At 34.6% G+C, this 21652-nt stretch overlaps 1 protein-coding gene across 3 annotated transcripts in view; it reads right to left on the minus strand.

The window, feature by feature from the left end:
• Positions 1 to 1183: 1183 nt before the first annotated feature.
• LOC143347130 (uncharacterized) overlaps positions 1184 to 21652 on the minus strand; it is a 90617-nt gene continuing 70148 nt past the window's right edge. For 2 of the 3 annotated variants that reach the window (XM_076776057.1, XM_076776056.1), the window contains 2 exons: positions 11979 to 12267; positions 1184 to 4535 (listed from right to left, as the gene is read on the minus strand). In XM_076776057.1, the coding sequence (XP_076632172.1) occupies positions 4368 to 4535; positions 11979 to 12267 (457 nt within the window). In that variant the 3' untranslated portion in view covers positions 1184 to 4367. The remainder of the gene's footprint in view (positions 4536 to 11978; positions 12268 to 21652) is intronic. The other variant, XR_013080555.1, reaches the window with a different exon arrangement.

Consider the following 21652-nt stretch of genomic DNA (forward strand, 5'->3'; position numbering starts at 1 on the left):
CGAAATTAAAATATTTCAAATCGTTCTAAAAAAAATATTGTTATCTGTGGGGGTCAATTACAATCATTTTTGGTCATTACACATACCCCCGAAATCCTACTCAGTTTCGAGAAAAAAATTCCTTACCGAAAATCTAATTTGGCGCCTAAATTTTTCAACGAAATTAAAATATTTCAAATCGTTCTGAAAAAAATATTGTTAGATGTGGAGGTCAATTGCAATCATTTTTGGTTAATAGACATACCCCCGAAATCTTGCGCATTTTCGAGAAAAAAATTCAATACTGGCGGAACTTTAAACGTTAATAACTTTTTAACGAAGCCTCCACCAACAAATTAGTATTCTTGATTTTCGTGTTATTTTGGCCTCTAGAATTCCCCATTAAAATTTTTCCCAGGAGTGGTCGACTCATAAGATAAATTTTATTTGTAAAAGGGTGAATTTGATTAGTAATAAGGTAAATATAATCTGCAAAAGGGTTAATTTGGGGTGCAAAAGCTTTGCTATCGTCCAACAGGTTTTACACAATCGTAAACACATTTACAACTTTTAGCAACTAAAATTGTGTAACTTCTACGATAAATTGCTGCTTTTACGACCCTTGTAAAGTTTCGAAGATATGAATAAGTCATACCTGACCTTGGCAATACGAGCATTCATATGCATAAACGATCGCATCCAATTAACATCAGATAAGAACTGCGTCAATGTTGCAACGCAGAGTCATCGCTGCACGTGAATGTCACGGACTTGTCAATACGTTTGCATTGCATTGACCCGTGAACACATATCGAGACAGTCGAGCAAGGTGTTAATTCATTACGCCATAAATCGATCAACCCCCGCGAGAAATCAAGATTTAATCTTCGACTAATGACGTCCCGTCAATTTGACTATCTCGAAGCAAAGATCTATTCTATTCATACAATTATTTAAATTACATATAGCCAAACTTAATTTAATTGAGAATCTTCTTTCGTTTTTTCATTTCAAACGTGTAGTATATAGTACTGTCAAGTATGATTACTTTGAAAAACTATCTACGTATTTCATAAATATTAATCAATGTTAAGCAATTCTGGCAAAAAGAGTTGTCTAGTACCTCGCGTAAAGAAGACCTAAAAATACACGTTTTACAGTAGAATACCTGCTTAAGTGATATGGAATAAGAGCACATATAATATATCCTTTTGAATACTTTATTTGATATTGTTGTATTCAGACACGTATTCACGAGGAAAAATTCAAGCTGCACCGAAATGTTTACAATACAAGTTTTTTGAACAATTATTATCATGTGACTAGGTGATGGATATGTTCCACAATTCCATCTGGATTTCATCATTTATAAAAACATTTTATTGTACACGGATGTAGGCACGTTATTAATTCTTAAAGTATTTGTATTGCGCTAAAACATTATTCCATCATACTGGTGATAAACAAATGATGCTAGAAAATATTTACATTCTACAATAAAGAGTTAAAAGGTTCTGCCGTGAAGGAACGTTGTTACAATCTTTTCACGTATGATAAAAAGTTGTTGCAATATGCACAGGTAACATTTGCTTCTTTTTGTTATTTTTTTCTTTTTTTTTTTTTAGTATTTTCATTTGATTCACTCTGCATAAATTATCAATCATGCCACAGTTGCGTAAAAGCCACGCGTGCAAAATATACGCTTAATACAGACACAAATAGTTAGATTACTACGAAAACGTGGCTCAACATCAGATAAGGATCTATTTGTTCCATAAAAGTTTGATCGATCAATATTCAGCCACGTTTCAGGACACGGGTATTGCTTAATACAACAATACAAGTAAAATACCATATTAGTCTGTAGTACGAGCTCAATATGAGCTGTTGAATAGTATTAACAATCTTAAATTAGCCTATGTTACAAGTACCTACGAAATGCTACGTCATTTCCACTTTAAGGGAGAAGAAACGATTCTGGTCGAGCGCAGCTTTGTATCAGCATTTTTTCGACTCCATCTTTCCCTATACAACATACTAGCAAAAAGAGAACCGGAAGCATAGATCAAATTATAAGTCTCAACGAATTGTTTCATAACGAATATCTTTTACATCAAGTCCATATCGTTACTTATTTTTTATTTTAACGGTGTTAAAATTGAAACTTTGAAAACTTGGCGTAAGTCGCAAATCAAAAGATCCCTGGATAGAATCTTCCAGGTAAACTCGTTTGTCCAGTGTTAATACTACATGTTTCTTGTTTTTAAATTACTTAACGCGCACGAGTATTTTTTTTCCTTCTTTCGTCTTTTATTTGTTGCTGTTCGTACATGTGAATTTGTATTTCTTTGAGATTTCTATTAACGTGAAAGCGTTTTATTATTCGTCGAAATACACACAGTTTTTTGAGTAAATTAATGATAAATACTGTTGATTGTTTTAAGAAATCAATTATCATAAAATAGCTAAAGAAGCATCGTTCAAATCAATGAATTTATTACGTTGAAAATGTGTTTTCATTGTACCGTAGAAAAGAAACCATTTTCTTTTTTGCATTTTTACGAATTTCTTTTCTTTTTGTCGAACGTTAACGACTTCCTGATTAAGAAATTGGTTTCTTCATTCTACTGTCATCTATAGCAAACACATATCAATTTTGTTTTTTATCGATTCGCTTACCCTTTATATCATTTTCTATTATCTTACATAAAATAACATATTGATAAAGAGGATTAAAATCTATTATGGTAAAAACCATCGTTTTATCGAATAAAATAATGCCTCTTTAGTTATTTCGTGGTGACCGGTCTTTCGATGAGTATTAATTCAATGTTCTTTTAACCGATAAACAGCTGACTCTTAAACAATTTATTGAGACCTACAGTTTAACACTTTGACTGCCACGTCACCCATATATGGATGACAGGATTCACCATTATGATACTAGAAAAATCAATTCTCAAGTTAAGATGTCGAGGGAAATGAATTTGAATAGAATTTGTGAAGTTTAATAAGGTTACAAAAATAAGTACCGAAATAAATTTTAGATTACACAGCTTGCAATGGTCTAAAATCAAAATTTTACTTCTGCAGAATATTATACGGTTTTGATCTGGCAGTGAACGTGTTAAACTCTGTCACTCAAAAAAAATGCATCTACGCTTCCAGTTCTCAGTTTGTAAAGTTTTAAATTGTACGTACAGAGGAAATTCAGGGATTTACTTTTAACGGTCGGCCATTATAAGAATCAGAAGTAGTTTTGCGCCTTCGTTACATTATACACCTATTTACACAGCAACAAAGCTGCCAGAAGAGAAACATAGAAGAACAGAAGCCTAGGAAGGCAGCTCCGACACGGTCGTATATTCTCAGGTATACATTAATACTAATGATTCGAAAATGATTTCTCCTATTAATCATGTAAAAACGTACACAAAAGCTACGAGGTAACTCATGTTTTATCGTACACTTTACATTTCAGTCTCATGAAGTTCTTGACGACATCGTCCTGCGTATCGAAGTCTAATAACTTCTATCCCATTGCATACACGAGCGATGAAGCAACGCGCAAACAGCAATTTTAACACTTTGACTGCCACGTCACCCACATATAGATGACAGAATTTACCATTATGATATCAGAAAAATTAATTCTCAAGTTAAGACGCTGAGAAAAATAAATTCGAATAGAAATTATGAATTTTAACGAGGTTACACAACTAAGTACTGAAACAAATTTTAGGTTATGTAGCTTACAATGGTTTGAAATCAGAATTTTACTTTTCCAGAATATTGCACGGTTTTGATCTGACAGTGAACGTGTTAAAAGAACTTTTCTCTCGTCTCGTTAACGGAAACACGCGTTTGCCCTCGGTTACATTCGATGATAAACTATAGTAAACAGTATGGTAACAAATTTATTCCCTTTTTCTCTATACTTTTATAATATATCACTGTATCCTATACAACTACGACCCAGTTTCATCGCGACTCCGATAGTATATTCTTACAAAAATACAGTGTTAAAAGGAGATGTTCTTTTTTTTCCCACACGTGTCTGACTTGTTCAGGAAGGTATTTTTAGGCACTTTTTTTTCTCGATATGTTTCGCAAGAGGTATCGTAACCTTTGAAATTTAACACCTTTGTCGATCGTATAGAATAAATATATCCTGTGATACTTTTTTTCTCTCTCTCTCTCTATCGCAAAGACATCCCATCGCTCGAACCGCTGCATTCGTTTTACCTTTTCGTTTACTCGTATACTCCTTACTCTTATGTCTTCTCCTTTCCTCGATACAATATCTATCTTACGTACAAGAAAGCATTGATTACTGAGTAATGGAAGGATCGTAAAGAAACAAACAACGATGGAACGATTTCTGGTCGTCAATAGACATAGATCGTCTTCAACTGATCCTTCAGTTCGGGAGGAATGGCACAAGTCTCCGTTTCCGGTTTCCGTTTTACCAGGCGTCGCCAGCGTCCCCCGATATTCTTACGGAAACCCTTTGCGAATCCAGGCCTGTCCGACGGTAGCGCGTGTACAAGGGTATCCTGAGGCAACACACAGACATAGTTAATTAAAACAAATAAAAAATAAACCAAGTTAATACAATCTTTATTAATTATCACTTGTGTATAGAAATTTTTACGACGCACTTTTCGAACAATTTCTCAACGACAGCCCTGCAACTGGTTTTTCAACAAATTGTGTATTGAGTCTGTAACAGACCTTTGGCCAGAAACACGTATCGAGACAGTGGCTCAGTAAATTTTGCGATTAATTTGATGACTTATAATCCATTAGCATTTTGGCTAACGCAAGACGTGTGTCACGTGTATTATTTTCTACTGGTTAGAAAACAATGGCACAGTTACATGTTTATTTAGACTTAGTTGTGTTCTAATATATTTAAACAAGATTTGAAAAGACTATGAAAATAACTGTTTTTAACTTTTATGGGTAACTTTTATTCCGAATAATCGATATGATGAATTTAAAAGTCTATACAGGGTGTTCAATATCAATCTCTTGACTGAGGCTTCATTAAAAAGTTATTAAAAAATTTCAAATCATTCTGAAAAAATTATTTTTGGTTGAGGGGCTCATTTACAATCATTTTTGGTGAAGAGAGATAACCCTGAAATCCTACCCACTTTCGAGAAAAAAATTCAAGTAGATACTGAAATTTTTAGACGAAATTAAAAAATTTCAAATCATACCAAAAAAATTATATTTAGTTACAGGGGTCAATTACAAGCATTTTTGGTGAATAGACCTACCCCCGAAATCCTACCCACTTTCGAGAAAAAAATTCGAGAAGGTGTGAAATTTTTCAACGAAAAAAAAATTTTTCAAATCATTCTAAAAAAATTATATTTAGTTACAGGGACCAATTACAAGTATTTTTGGTGAATAGACATACCCCCGAAATCCTACCCACTTTCGAGAAAAAAATTCGAAAAGGTGTGAAATTTTTCGACAAAATTAAAAAATTTCAAATCGTTCTAGAAAAATTATTTTCGGTTGCGGGGGTCAATTATAATCATTTTTGGTGAATAGACCTACCCCCGAAATCCTATCCACTTTCGAGAAAAAAATTCGAGAAGGTGTGAAATTTTTCGACAAAATTAAAAAATTTCAAATCGTTCTAGAAAAATTATTTTCGGTTGCGGGGGTCAATTATAATCATTTTTGGTGAATAGACCTACCTCCGAAATCCTACCCATTTTCTAGAAAAAAATTCGAAAAGTTGTGAAATTTTTCGACAAAATTAAAAAATTTCAAATCGTTCTAGAAAAATTATTTTCGGTTGCGGGGGTCAATTATAATCATTTTTGGTAAATAGACCTACCCCCGAAATCCTACCCATTTTCGAGAAAAAAATTCGAGGTGTGAAATTTTTCGACAAAATTAAAAAATTTCAAATTGTTCTGGAAAAATTATTTTCAGTTGTGGGGGTCAATTACAATCATTTTTGGTGAATAGACCTACCCCTGAAATCCTACCCATCTTCGAGAAAAAAATTTAATACGAGTGGAACTTTAATAACTTTTTAACGAAGCCAACAGTCTTATTTTGGTCTTTAGAATCTCCCATTAAAATTTTTTCCAGGGGTGGTTGAACACCCTATATCTGTTGTTCCCAATGGTCAGATCAGATGTTGATTGTCTTTCCAAGATATTTGCAAAATAAAAGTAATAGTAATAAATATAGAACGTGAATAGTCAAAATTAATCGATAATATTGAAAATTCAAGTATCAACATAACCCTCATTTAGCTTTAGTTTATGCATACTTCGAAGAAGTATAGAAAAAATAATAAATATAGAACGTGAACTGTCGAAAGTAATCGATAATATTGAAAATTCAAGTATCAACATAACCCTCATTTAGCTTTAGTTTATGCATACTTCGAAAAAGTATAGAAATAATAATAAATATAGAACGTGAACAGTCGAAAGTAATCGATAATATCGAAAAATTCATCGAGTACCAACATAACCCTCATTTAGCTTTAGTTTATCCATACTTCGAAAAAGTATAGAAATAATAATAAATATAGAACGTGAATAGTCGAAAGTAATCGATAATATTGAAAATTCATGTATCAACATAACCCTCATTTAGCTTCAGTTATTACATTTAGCTTTAGTATTTTTAAAGTATAGAAATAAAGTTTAAAAATCCTTCGATACAGTCACGCGAGCATACGGATGACAGTAAGGTCATGCAAGAATTACGACTTTCGATATAGTACGTAACGATGCGACTATAGTGCGATCTACGAAGCATGGAAACAGTGGAAAGTGCACTGCCGCGACCGAAAAAGCACGATATACAGTATCGTGTGTCCGGGTGCGATGTTGCAAAACCTATCGACAGGGGGCCAGAAAGCTGTGTTCGAAGAACAAAAAGGAGAAACTGAGACGTCGGGGTATGCGAGACGACTATAGGAACAGCAGACGGCTAGACAACACGTGAACAGAAAAAGATTACGAAGATTCGCGCGGGAGACGTGGAATGAAAATATCGTCGTCGTTTTAACCAATCGTGGCAACGGTATTGCAGGAATAATGCCAGATACTGTACGCGTCGTCAAGGAGAGACATTATTTTGTCGGTTATAAGACAGCTGCACCCTGTACGAAGTCTAGCTGTTTGGCAAACTGTCGTGACCGTCCACCCACGCTAAATTTAGAAACAGCCAGAGGGGTGTAAAAGCGGGTTTTTAGGTGCGTCTAACCGTTCAAAACACCCAACATAGTAACATTCACGATTCGTCGGGACGGAAAATTCAACGTCGCGACGCCGCAAGGACGCAACCGACCAACGGTCGCCAACGACGTTAAAATCAACTGGCTGGATTACAAGAAATCAAATTCTAGACGTTTCCCCGACACGTGACCGGCCAGACAAGCACAGAGTCAATTATAGAAATGAAATAAGAGGCAAATCTTGGATAGATTGTCTTTTTTTCTTTTTCAAATAAAATCGCGAATGTGAATATAAACGCGTAGGACCTGTTACGAGAACTGCCGTGTGGGAAGTCCCAAAGACATATAGGTAGCGTACGTGGAATTAACAGTTGTAATGAATGACGTTGGCGGTTACGTCGGTTGGGGGAACGAGTTCAAACATTGAGTCGTTTTCCGCGTATTAGCTACAATAAAGCAAACGAATGGCAACCGAACACTTACAAAGAGTTATTAAGGTGTTACGAAGTACAACGGTAAGTGCAACGAAACGAAACCTGGTCTACGTCGTTCGATGTATCATTTACCACGAAATATAACAGACGAGGGACTTTGATCGTTTCTAAATCACGTCTAGAGATTTGCATCACAAAAGATGAATTCGTCGAACGATTACTACATACTTCGTGGTACAAATTGCATAACGTATCGAATAAAATTATAAAAATACAATCTTATCTTAGTTCCGGAAATGATAAGTTCCACGTGTTCTTAATCGAACATGAGGAATGACGCCACGAGGGGTCTTACATCACAAGCATGGAAATATGGTTTCCATTATGCGACATCGCGACGATTTATAATTTCGATGTATGTAAGTATGAGACGAAGTATAGGAAGTTCGAGCCGCCTATTCTCGACTGTCACGCGTAATCGAGCCCTGATAACGAGAATAGTTCAAAACTAGCGAGGGTATATGGGAAAGTAGTAAAGATCTGTCGGTAAGTGGAGCATGAAACTGAAACGTACGGTGTCATAACGGCAACAAAGCAGAGTAGAAGTGGCAACGTTGCCGATTGTTTGGGATTTTTCTGGCGGCGAGCCTGGGACTGAGCCTCGACCTTACAACTCGTTTGCCAGGCCGTCTGCCCGTAAGCCTCGTCCTTGGAGAATCGATAGCGCCATCGACTATTATTGACTACAATTTTAAAAAGTCTTATCGTCACCAACCATATTCTGGATTTGTTTTAACCCTCTCAAACTATACACCGTGTATACCATACGCGTCATTAGGTTTTACAATTACACGAAACGGAAAAAGTTAAATTTTTAATGGAATTAAATGCGACAGTAGCACAAGTTACACAGTAGTTCTAACTTTCTGTGCTCGTTTCCGATTATATTAAATTTCAACAGTCGATTCGTTTCATGAAAATAGACATTAGTCATTATCGATGATTAAAACATCCTTTAAACTTTTATTTCATACTTAAGTTTATTCTACAACTCGTATACTTTTGCAAGAAACCAGTTGTGAAAAAGAAGTATGATACATTACGAATGACTCATGCATATTCTTAAGAATGCCAATCATCCCTGATAAAAAGAATGTCCCCGTTGTGCTAAATATTACTAATTCGAAAGCAAACAAAGTAGATTATAGCAAGTGTATACTGAACAGAATTAATCATAATGCTACATTAGGGTAACGTATGTGTAATTCACTAGTAAAAATATCTCGTAATTAACTGTTTCCAATACACTGTAATCGAGTATAATGCATTACGGTCAATGAATGTGCTTTAATGACTCGATTGTGCTTTTCAAATATTTAAAAAATACTAACTGACGAAGTTTTCTGTTTGCATTACTAATTTATTAATTTTTATCAGCGGGGGCATGTATTTTAGTAGATTAGTTAAATTAAATTTTATATTAAATGTAATATTGATATAATTGAACATGTGCAAATGTTACCAATACTTTTTACTGTTAATTGCATTGTTTGCACTTTTTAAGACAGTACATGCTAGTCATTGTATTTGTTACCGTTGTTCTCGTATTTACACAATGAAAATTACGGTAACTTTTTGAATGGAATATCAATGACCGTTAGGGCCCTCGAGATATCCTGGCGAGCAAGGGATAAACCAGTGAAATCTAGTAATACTGGCTTTAAAGCCCGGCTCAAAGGTACGCGGGGCCCCAAGCAACACCGATGGACAGCCATATTAACAATAAAATTCTAATTTTTTTAGAATTACTATTACTTAATATTATTTATTGGTATCTATGGGTTTATAACTACAATTTTACAACTATATTACTGTCATTGAGCAGTCTATAAAATACCGAATATATTATTAAACTTATAAATATTTCTACTTTTCACACTATGATTTGAATAAATGTTAAGAACATTTCAATAGATAACTAACGTAACAGTCAACATGTTAATTATTTCTCATAAAAGAGGTCGTAATATATCTATTAATAATTTTGAATGGAAATGTAAAGTCTGTTGCTATTCTAGAATCATGCAACGATTCTAAATTAAGCATTTTCAGTAGTGGTCCATAATTATGGTCAAGGATAGACATAGGTTGACCTACTCTGCGAGCTGTTACCCTCAGAAACAGATGCTCTTATAATAATAACTGCATAAATCTAAATTAAACTACACGTTACATAGTCGTATCGTAAAAACAAAAGTGAAACCCCATTAAAAGACTTTTCAAAAACATGCAAACAAATAATCTCAACGAGGTTATGTTTGAACTTTGCAACTTTTTTTAACGAAAGTCGATTAATCGTTAATTCATCTAATTTTCGAAATTTAGAAAAACTTTGTTATACAGTGGAATTAGAATAAATATGTGAACATTGTCTTTTGTCTACAGGTTCGAAATTTTTCGTAATTTGTTTCAATCATTGACACATTTACTGTTGCGGTGGTCACTGGTGACCGGCGTTTGGAACTTATGTAAAATTGCAAATATACATTAATTTAATTAGGAATGCTGTAAAATAACAAATTCACCATTGAATTATCAAATTTTCCATGTTTCACAAACATTCAGGACATTTTAGATATAGGAAATTGGCGTCACAGTCACGTATCAACAACCTGTTAAACCAGCAGCAAGTTTGAGAAATGTTTTTTTTAGTTTCATAGTAAAAAGTCTTATATTATAGGTGTTAACCTTTTCGGTACTGTGTAATTAATAATATAAAAACTTGGGCCATTTAACCTATTTTTGTCACTCATTACAGACATAACATAACCGATATTCATATTTATTTCACTTAACCCCTTAACGCTCATATTTTTCGTTGACCAAGAGTGATCAGTTTTCTTCATTGAATTTGTTTCTAACAATGCGGTTTTTGTTACTTACAATGTTGTACCCAACGTATAATTTGAAAGAAAACAATTATCATCCTTTAACCATTAGATTAAACAAATATCGTTTTTCACAGTAGTCAGATTTGGGCACGAATGTTAAGGGGTTAAACGTTTCTCAAAACCATTTTCACCTCTGGGAAAAATTTTAATGGGGGATTCTAGAGGCCAAAATAAGACAAAAATCAAGAATACCAATTTGTTGATGGAGGCTTCGTTAAAAAGTTACTAACGTTTAAAGTTCCGCCCCTAATGAATTTTTTTCTCGAAAATGCGCAAGATTTCGGGGGTATGTCTATTCACCAAAAATGATTGCAATTGACCCCCACAGCTAACAATATTTTTTTCAGAACGATTTGAAATATTTTAATTTCGTCGAAAAATTTCGCACCTTCTCGAATTTTTTTCTCGAAAGTGCGTAGGATTTTGGGAGTATGTGTAATGACCAAAAATGATTGTAATTGACCCCCGCAACCGAAAATAATTTTTCCAGAACGATTTGAAATTTTTTTTTTTTGTCACTCACCTAATTAGATTTTCGGTAAGGAATTTTTTTCTCGAAAATGCGTAGGATTTCGAGGGTATGTGTAATGACCAAAAATGATTGTAATTGACCCCCGCAACCGAAAAGAATTTTTTTAGTATGATTTGAAATTTTTTAATTTTGTCTAAAAATTTCAGCATCTATCCGATTTTTTTTCTCGAAAATGGATAGGAATTTGGAGGTATGTGTAATGACCAAAATTGCTCGTAATTTACCCCTGTAACTAAATATAATTTTTCCAGAACGATTTGGAATTTTTGAATTTAAGTGTTAATAACTTTTTAACGAAGCCTCTATCAACAAATTGGTATTCTTGACTTTCGTCTTATTTTGGCCTCTAGAATCCTCCATTAAAATTTTTTCCAGGGTTGGTCAAACACCCTGTACACGTAGAGTAACGATACGAAGGTGAAACGGTAGTATTGCATGATCAATAATTTTCCTGTGTGTGAAATATTTGACAGCATGGTACCAGCACTCGATCCAACATAGTACCTATCTATACTACCATCGTTTACGCGAAAACGGAAAAACCCAACGCTAAGCCCACAGTGCCCCAACTTTTATCCGATGGATTTATCCGTTGACAGTACCGAAAAGGTTAATAAGTGTTTTACGATAAGTTCGTGTTTATGCATTGAAAGTGGCCCCCTCCCCCCCTCTCACATAAACTCGTTGCCTATTTGGCTGACGGTTAGAGCCGGCCCTGACTGGCTCTACTGGTTGGCGCAGCTGGCGTGAAGCAAAGAAGGAACAGAAAGGAGATACGGGACGGTTCTCGTTTCCTTCGAGAGTACAAGCTCGAAGGGAAAAAAGGAAGAAATAGAAAAGTAAGAAGAAAACAGTGTACCAACCTGGTCGTTGCACAACGCATACTGCGCCGGTGTGTGAGGCGGTGGATAAGGAGGCGGAAACTGCCAGACGAATTGATCCGTCGGATTGGTCGTGGTGTAGACGTTATCCTGTTCAACAGCTGTGTTATTTTCCAGATCCGTTGACGTTGTAGTCGTTGATATCTGCGTGCAACAACCTTCGACGGAATAGGACGACGCGACGATCGTGGAGATCGGCGACGTTGCCGTTTGAACAACGGTCGGTTCCGGATGCACAGTGTTCGAATGATCCTCCCGTTTCCGCAATTTGCTGCGGACAAGACGAATCGCGATCATAGTTCCGTTACTTCCAACCATTTTCGTCTCGTGTTTCAGGTACAGCTTCGAGAGCTTTTCGCTAATCAGCGAATTAATGTTTCTGCTTTTCGCTAGGGCTCTCGAACGAGTCGAGAGCGACTAATTTATTAGGAGGAAAGAAGATATATATAACCAAAACACCGCAGGTAAAACGCGTTCGCTCTTACGTGAAGTCAATAAAGGAATTCATCGTACGAGTGTGCTCATCGCCAGTCTTTATTCTCTCTCTTTTTGTTTCGTCAAAACTTCTTCAATCCATCGTGGTTCCGCGAAGCTTTTCTTACGGATACACGAACGTATGTATCTAACAGGAATTAATCCGACTTGCAACGTCTTTCTAATTCCTTGTTCTTTGTTAACGAGCACCAAACGCGCAATAATCGAACCGATGCCTTCGTACGGCTCTCTTCCAGGCCCACCTTTATTCCTTCTACCGACACTTTGTACAAAATTTCTATCCCGCCGCACACGGTTAATAAATCGTACGCTCACAACTAACGGCGGACGCGTCCGATGACTAGCTTTGATAATCCTTGGTGTTGTATACGCGACACTGGGCTTCGCGATGAATTTATCTTATTTTCCTGCTTTCAAGAGAGGCGAAGAAAAACCACCACCCGGCTTCTCTCACTCCCGAAGGGCGTGCGAGGCAGCGAGAACTCACCGAGGATTACCTCGTTCCGTTCATTTCAAAGCCAACTGAGGTCTGAGCCAGAGGATGGCGCGCCACGTTATTATATATCGCCTCGTGACATCACGAATGTACGCCATCGCGATTGGAAGGCGCCGGGAGCCTCGACCAATCGGTAATCCCGTACTGTTTGGAATTCGAACGGTACATGCTCGCTCGAGAGCAATAGTGCCGTCACCGCGACGGAGACGTTGCACGCTGGGCCAAACGGCGATTTTACGAAGCCCGAAATTTAAATAAAACCACTCGCATTTCTATGTATTTTTAACAAATAACGCCAAACGTACTACTCTTTACTAACCTACAACTTTGTTTACGTAGCACTGAACACACAGACAGCATTTTCTCGAAAATGTTTACATCTAGAATCTGTTTACATTGCCACTGAATAAAACTGAGCAGAAGTGCGGAATTTCATACTTTCCGACGTTGTTTGTTTAAGAAAATATGTTTCATAGAAATTTTCCATTTTGTTCTCTGTTATAATATATTTCTATGTTTTTCTATGAATAAATATTGTATTTATTAATACAACGTGATGTATGCTTTCTTTTATTAACCCTAAAATGCTATCGCGTTGATTTTGGCGTAAAAAGGAACTTCATATTTTCTCGCATTTCTTGTAATTTTGTTTTTTTAATTCCATCTTTTAAAAACGGTTTGAAATGTATAATCTAAATTAAGAACACCCGATGATTGACGACGCGATATCTACTAAATATAACTTATGTCAATAAAATTCAAGATATAAATGTTTGGCAGATGGCATGTATTTAAAAAAGATGTACTTAATATCATAATACATTTCTGATATCTTTTTTTTTTTTGAAAAATTCAATAAAAATGATGGATAGCATTAATATCTCCGTTCCTTTGTTAGTATTTTCAGTAATAAAAATTTGTAACACGTAGGCTTCGCTAGTTTCTTGAAATTATGAATAATCTCTTCACACCGTGTAATCGAAATAATTAGTATCGTCGCTTTCTCTGTACTCAAAAGCAGCGTGCAAATATTCGTTGGTGATTCAACGTTAACCAGTAAACTTTTATCAATGACAATACATTTATAGCACCCGCATTTTATCGTTATTAATCCAAAAGTCTGATTATGTAGTTACTGAGAACGCATCCGTTAAATCCTAAACCGTTCTTCGAGTGTTTCCAATTAAAAGTTTATCTAAAATTGATATTACTTTACGGTAACATAAGACTGCCTGACAGATATCGATGTACTCAAATCTAATTAAAATTTAATCTCGTATCTATCAAGGAACTAACATTTTTCTTTTGTGTTATAGTAATTCTTATTGTTATTTGACATTAACATACAGGGTGTTCTTCAAAATTAAAAAATCAAAAAATTTGAAAATTAAAAAATTGCAAATCATACTAAAAAAATTATTTTCGGTTGCGGGGGTCAATTGCAATCATTTTTGGTCATTACACATACCCTCGAAATCCTATCCACTTTCGAGAAAAAAATTCGAGAAGGTGTGAAATTTTTCGACAAAATTAAAAAATTTCAAATCGTTCTGGAAAAATTATTTTCGGTTGTGAGGGTCAATTACAATCATTTTTGGTGAATACACATTTCTCGGAAATCCTATCCATTTTCGAGAAAAAAATTCGAGAAGGTGTGAAATTTTTCGACAAAATTAAAAAATTTCAAATCGTTCTAAAAAAATTATATTTAGTTACAGGGGTCAATTGCAATCATTTTTGGTCATTAGACATACCCTCGAAATCCTACCCACTTTCGTAAAAAAAATTCGGAAATGTGTCTAATTTTTTCGGCGAAAATAGAATTTTTCAAATCGTTCTAAAAAAATTATATTTAGCTAGGGGGGTCAAATACAATCATTTTTGGTGAATAGATATACCCCCGAAATCTTGCACATTTTCAAGAAAAAAATTAATTAGGGGCGAAACTTTAAACGTTAATAACTTTTTAACGAAGCCTCCATCAACAAATTGGTATTCTTGATTTTCGTCTTATTTTGGCCTCTAGAATCCCCCATTAAAATTTTTCTCAGGTTTGACCGAACACCCTGTATCAGTGGACTTGTAATCTCCATGTTAGATTTATTTATGTATAACATTTGTTTGTCAAATAAAATAACTTAAAGCGACCCTAACTTGGACCTTTATTCTATACAAAATTATTTAATTTAAATGTAGTTTTATTTCATTAATACATGAAACAGTATTTTGCTTTCATATTTTAGATATGAGGTGTACAGTAACCTTGAATTAACTTTGCAAACCTTCGAGAATTCTGCCTTTATTAATATTGCAATTACATAACTATAAAGAATGGATCATTTCACGCTTAAGACAGTTAAGAAATTTAGACAAAAACGTATCTGGTTAAAGAACTACAGCCAGATGGTTCGAACAATTCGTACGAACCTTCTGTTTATGCATTTCTATTGAAATGTCTGTACAGCTAATTTGCTATATATTTGCAAACAATATGCAGTCGGACTTCGATAAGTCGAAGTTGAAGGGTAACGAAAACCGTTTCGTGTTGCAGAAGTTTCGTCTTACGGAGATATCTAAGAAAACAGAACACAGAACACAGAATACAGTAATAACTAGAAATTTAGTAACGTTCAAAATTCAATACTGTTTTCGTCGCTCGATTGGAAAATAAAGAAACTGCAAGAATTAACAAAACGAAATTTAATATAAGCCTATAGAATGTAATTGAAAGCAGAAAGAAATTGCAATCGTGTTAGAAATCGGCGACACGTGTTTCGAATTGTAGAGGTTAAGTGTGCGCTGAGCAGCTTCGATATAACTTCTGTTTATTTCTCGAGATGTCGAAGTTTTACGAAGGGAAACGAATAAACGTACAATTTAACGACGCTCGGGTTATCGAGGTCCCGACTGTACCTTGAAATTTAACCTGGCACTAGATAAACACATGCCCAGACAAAACAGGAGACGTTGGATGGGCATATCGCTCCATCTATTTAATTAAAGTCTATTCTTGTCCTGTTGGGCGTGTACACGTACAGGGTGACTAAATTAAATGACCATTCGATACCAAAAATGTTTTAGGTAAAAGTTGAATGGTTTCGAGGGTTACAGAATCTCCACGAAGAAGATTTTCCCAAGTATTTTTCCTACACTTTATCAGTCTGATAAATATTTTAATTGCAATATTATGTTATATGTACATTATTTAAATATTAAAATTAAAGTATCTTGCCCCAAGTAATTGTAGAAGCTTGCAGAATATTCTTTTTAAATGAACGTGAAGAATTTGTGGCGTCGCCTCCCATGCTCGCCACCAGAGGGATCGCGTTCTCACAAGTGCTCGACCTCGATTGCTATATATAAGGAAAGCCAATCCTGGGAAAAATTTTAATGATAGATTCTAGAGGTCAAAATAAGACGAAAATCAAGAATATGAATTTCTTGACTGAGGCTTCGTTAAAAAGTTATTAACGTTTAAAGTTCCGTCCGTACTGAATTTTTTTCTCGAAAATGCGCAGGATTTTGGGGATGTGTCTATTCACCAAAAATGATTGTAATTGACCCCCGCAACCGAAAATAATTTTTCCAAAACGATTTGAAATTTTTCAATTTCGTCGATAAATTCCACACCTTCTCGAATTTTTTTCTCGAAAATGCGTAGGATTTCGGGGGTATGTGTAATGACCAAAAATGATTGTAATCGACCCCTGCAACCGAAAATAATTTTTCCAGAACGATTTGAAATTTTTTTTTTTTGTCAGTCACCTAATTAGATTTTCGGTAAGGAATTTTTTTCTCGAAAGTGCGTAGGATTTCGAGGGTATATGTAATGATCAAAAATGATTGTAATCGACCCTTCCAACCGAAAATAATTTTTTTAGTACGATTTGAAAATTTTTAATTTCGTCTAAAAATTTCAGCATCTATCCGATTTTTTTTCTCGAAAATGGGTAGGAATTTGGAGGTATGTGTAATGACCAAAAATGCTCGTAATTTACCCCTGTAACTAAATATAATTTTTCCAGCACGATTTGAAATTTTTGAATTTAATTGTTAATAACTTTTTAAAGAAGCCTCCATCGACAAATTGGTATTCTTGATTTTCGTCTTATTTTGGCCTCCAGAATCCCTCGTTAAAATTTTTCCCTGGGTTCACCGGACACCCTGTATACATTTCTCGACCGACTTCCCAATATCCCCAGTGATCAAATTTCATACAGAGAAAACTTCAATATTTATTTTAATAAATAATAACAAGTATTCAGAATGGTGTACACGTCTTTTCGTTGTCATTGAATATAGATGAAGACGCGGAAGTCTGTCTATTATACGACAGATATCGAATGATACGATGAGTCAAGTTTTATCGCGATACACCAGAAAACTAGAGAGACATCAATAAGCACTTAATAATGTATATGGTACTGGTTGTGAGAGAACACACAAAGGGGGGAAAAATGGAACTTAACAGTTACAAAACACGGAAGTATTATTCATCGTGCTCCAGCCGATACGTACATACGTCTATATATAGCTTAATTTCCTAGAAATAACTTATTCATGCACGTGACTTCGAAATGATAACGTTAATAAAACAATAACCTTTACGACATTTCGATATTAACCCGGGGAGCAGCGGTGCAGTTTACTATTACGCGAACGGTCGCACAATGTAGATCTCTACTCTAATTTTTAAGGGTTGGACGAAGGAACTTATGTATATAAATTTTTTTTTTTAAATATCGTCAATTGAATTTCATTTTCAAGGGTATAAAGAGGCACCTTTAAATTGCAGTAATCAATTTTCTCATGTCGGTTCTTTTTATTATTTATTAATTACTGTAGAGTCCCGTTAATCAATCCAACGATATAACCCTCGTTTGTGTTTTCAGTAGCACTTGTTACATTCGATTGCAAAAAGCAAACAGTGTTTGAGGTAAAAAAATATGACAAATTGAATAGTGATACAAGCGAACTTGAAAAAAGTTTTGCAAGGCAAAGAAATTAGAATTGAAATTTTACAATCGGTGGGAATTAACATCGACGCAGGCCACATTGACTTTTGACACTTTGGCGAACTATAATAAAATCTGAAAAGGCATCGACGGTCTGGCAACCGACCAAATCACGAGGAGACACGGATTTAACGTGCAAACGTTCGTCTGGTAACCGAAACCGAGAAAATAGCGCTGGATATTTTGTCTCCGATTTTTTTTTTAGGTGACCAGAAAATATTTATGGAGGTTCGTAAAAATTAAAGTGAGATTCCGCCACTCGAGTGTCGCGTGCTATCGATGGAAATAGCGTATGTGCGCCATCGAGCTAAACTGGACGGAAATAAGCATAAAAATCAATGAATGGTTTCAAAGTGCCAACCGAGCAACTTCGTTTTTAATTTTCGATCGTTCTCCCACGTAACAGGTTCAAACAAACATTTCGTTATTCTCGTAAATCAAAAGCATTTCGAAAATAAGCTACGAAAATTTTCAGATCGAATTTGCAACAATTTTAAACACGTTTCTCTTTTCGAAACCAACATTCTTCAAATTGGTGTTTAGGATAACCGAAAAAACAATTAAATGATCGATTTCAAACGTAGCCAGTTTGTTACACATTTCTTCGAGGATCGAATCGAACTTTTCAATTTTCGTTTTCATCTTACAATACTTTTTCCAGCAATTTTTTTCTTGTTAATAAAAGACAGAAGAACGAACTGACGTTGAATTCGTTCCCATCCCTATTAATTAGCAACGTTTCGTTCTTGCAAGTGGTCGTAGATGCTAGAACAAATTTCTTAAATGGTTTAATCCCGTAACAGGGACAATTTAAAGTCAGATCCGCGACTCTTCCTCTCCCTTTCATCTCCTTTCGCCTTTCGTTTTTAATCGGAGTCGTTACAGTGAATTATTGCCGCCGGTCGTAACAATTGAAAGTAAGGACGTTTTATGCGATTGCATAATGCCCCTGAAATCATAAAAATAAAAGAGGTGCGCGTAACTTTGATGTCTGAAACGTTGTTAACACTTTCCGGTCGGCGCAAATTCAATCGAGACCGATTACACGACGTTGGTTTTTCACGTGAAACTCATATTTCGCTTAAGAACTAGTGTCAATTCTTTTTTAATTTACATGGCAGGATAAAATGTTTGGATACTAAAATCTTGGTTTTTTAAACAGCTTCAAAGAATGTTGGTTTTGGAAAGCTATACGGGGTGTTCGACCAACCATGGGAAAAATTGTAATGGGAGATTCTAGAGGCCAAAATACGACGAAAATCAAGAATACCAATTCCTTGATGGAGGCTTCGTTAAAAAGTTATTAACGTTTAAAGTTCCGCCTGTAATGAATTTTTTTCTAGAAAGGGGGTAGGTTTTCGGGGGTAGGTCTATTCACCAAAAATGATTGTAATTGACCCCTGTAGCTAAATATAATTTTTTTAGTATGATTTGAAATTTTTTAATTTCGTCGAAAAATTTCACACCTTCTCGAATTTTTTTCTAGAAAGTGGATAGGATTTCGGGGGTAGATCTATTCACCAAAAATGCTCGTAATTGACCCCTGTAACTAAATATAATTTTTCCAGAACGATTTGAAATTTGTTAATTTTGTCGAAAAATTTCACACCTTCTCGAATTTTTTTCTCGAAAGTGGATAGGATTTCGGGGGTATGTCTATTCACCAAAAATGATTGTAATTGACCCCAGTAACTAAATATAATTTTTTAATTTCGTCGAAAAAATTAGACACATTTCCGAATTTTTTTTACGAAAGTGGGTAGGATTTCGAGGGTATGTCTAATGACCAAAAATGCTTGTAATTGACCCCTGTAACTAAATATAATTTTTTTAGTACGATTTGAAATTTTTTAATTTCGTCGAAAAATTTCACACCTTCTCGAATTTTTTTCTAGAAAGTGGATAGGATTTCGGGGGTAGGTCTATTCACCAAAAATGCTTGTAATTGACTCCTGTAACTAAATATAATTTTTTTGATACGATTAGAAATTTTTTAATTTTGGCAAAAACTTTCACATCTTCTCGAATTTTTTTCTCGAAAGTGGGTAGGATTTCAGGGTTATGTCTATTCACCAAAAATGCTTGTAATTGACCCCTGTAACTAAATATAATTTTTTTAATATGATTTGAAATTTTTCAATTTTGTCGAAAAACTTCACATATTCTCGAATTTTTTTCTCGAAAGTGGATAGGATTTCAGGGGTATGTGTAATGACCAAAAATGATTGTAATCGACCCCCGTAACTAAATATAATTTTTTTAGTACGATTTGAAATTTTTTAATTTTGTCGAAAAACTTCACACATTCTCGAATTTTTTTCTAGAAAGTGGATAGGATTTCGGGGGTAGGTCTATTCACCAAAAATGCTTGTAATTGACCCCCGTAACTAAATATAATTTTTTTAATATGATTTGAAATTTTTTAATTTTGTCGAAAAATTTCACTCCTTCTCGAATTTTTTTCTAGAAAGTGGATAGGATTTCGGGGGTAGGTCTATTCACCAAAAATGATTGTAATTGACCCCTGTAACTAAATATAATTTTTCCAGAACGATTTGAAATTTTTTAATTTCGTCGAAAAATTTCACATCTTCTCGAATTTTTTTCTCGAAAGTGGATAGGATTTCGGGGGTATGTCTATTCACCAAAAATGCTTCTAACTGACCCCTGTAACTAAATAAATTTTTCCAGAACGATTTGAAATTTTTTAATTTAGCCTCAGTCAAGAAATTGATATTCTTGATTTTCGTCTTATTTTGGCCTCTAGAATCTCCCTTAAAATTTTCCCCAGGGGTGGCCGAACATCCTGTATAATATAGGGAGAAAATAAGGGGAAAGTGTTTTCTCATTTCGTAATTCCAAATGTTAGAAATCCATTTGTCCTATACGCGTAAAAATTTATTTGTAATTTTGTTAGTGTCACGCTACTGATTTAGAAGGCACCGATAAAATATAGTGAATCATCCGTGATTTCAGCGTTACTGAATTCGATAGAGACATTTTATCAAAATTATATTATTGACGAATTGAAATTTATTTTTAATTTTGATTATATCGTATAAATATGTTAGTGTCGAAATGTCACGCTACTGATTTACCAAGCACCGATAAAAATATAGTGAATCATCCGTGATTTCAGCGTTATTGAATTCGATGGAGAGACATTTTATTAAAATTATATTATGGACAGTGAGAAAATGAAGTTTACGGTAACAGTTGTTTTCTCATTCCGACGTAGTCACAATACAGTATAATATTAGAACAATACGATTTTTATTTTTCATTAGACGAAGTAGATATATATGTATATTCTAGTATTACGTATATACTATAATTGTATTATTCTATTACTTTTATCCAATTTATTTGTGCATGATGTTTGTGTGGCGTTTATTTGTATTTACTACGAACATTTATATTATTTAAATAATATTATAATTCGAACGGCTTATGGTACATCGTTAATTCAATCTTCTGTTTGTTTGTAAGAACTATGACACGTAAGAAATTCCGTTATACAGGGTGTTCAATCCTGGAAAAAATTTTAATGAGAGATTCTAGAGGCCAAAATAAGACGAAAATCAAGAATACCAATTTGTTGAATGAATTTATTTTGTTAAACGTAAATAGCTTTTTAATAGAGTCTCAAT

The sequence above is a fragment of the Colletes latitarsis genome, chromosome 10 (genome assembly GCF_051014445.1).
Source record: "Colletes latitarsis isolate SP2378_abdomen chromosome 10, iyColLati1, whole genome shotgun sequence".
Classification (NCBI taxonomy): Eukaryota; Metazoa; Arthropoda; class Insecta; order Hymenoptera; family Colletidae; genus Colletes; species Colletes latitarsis.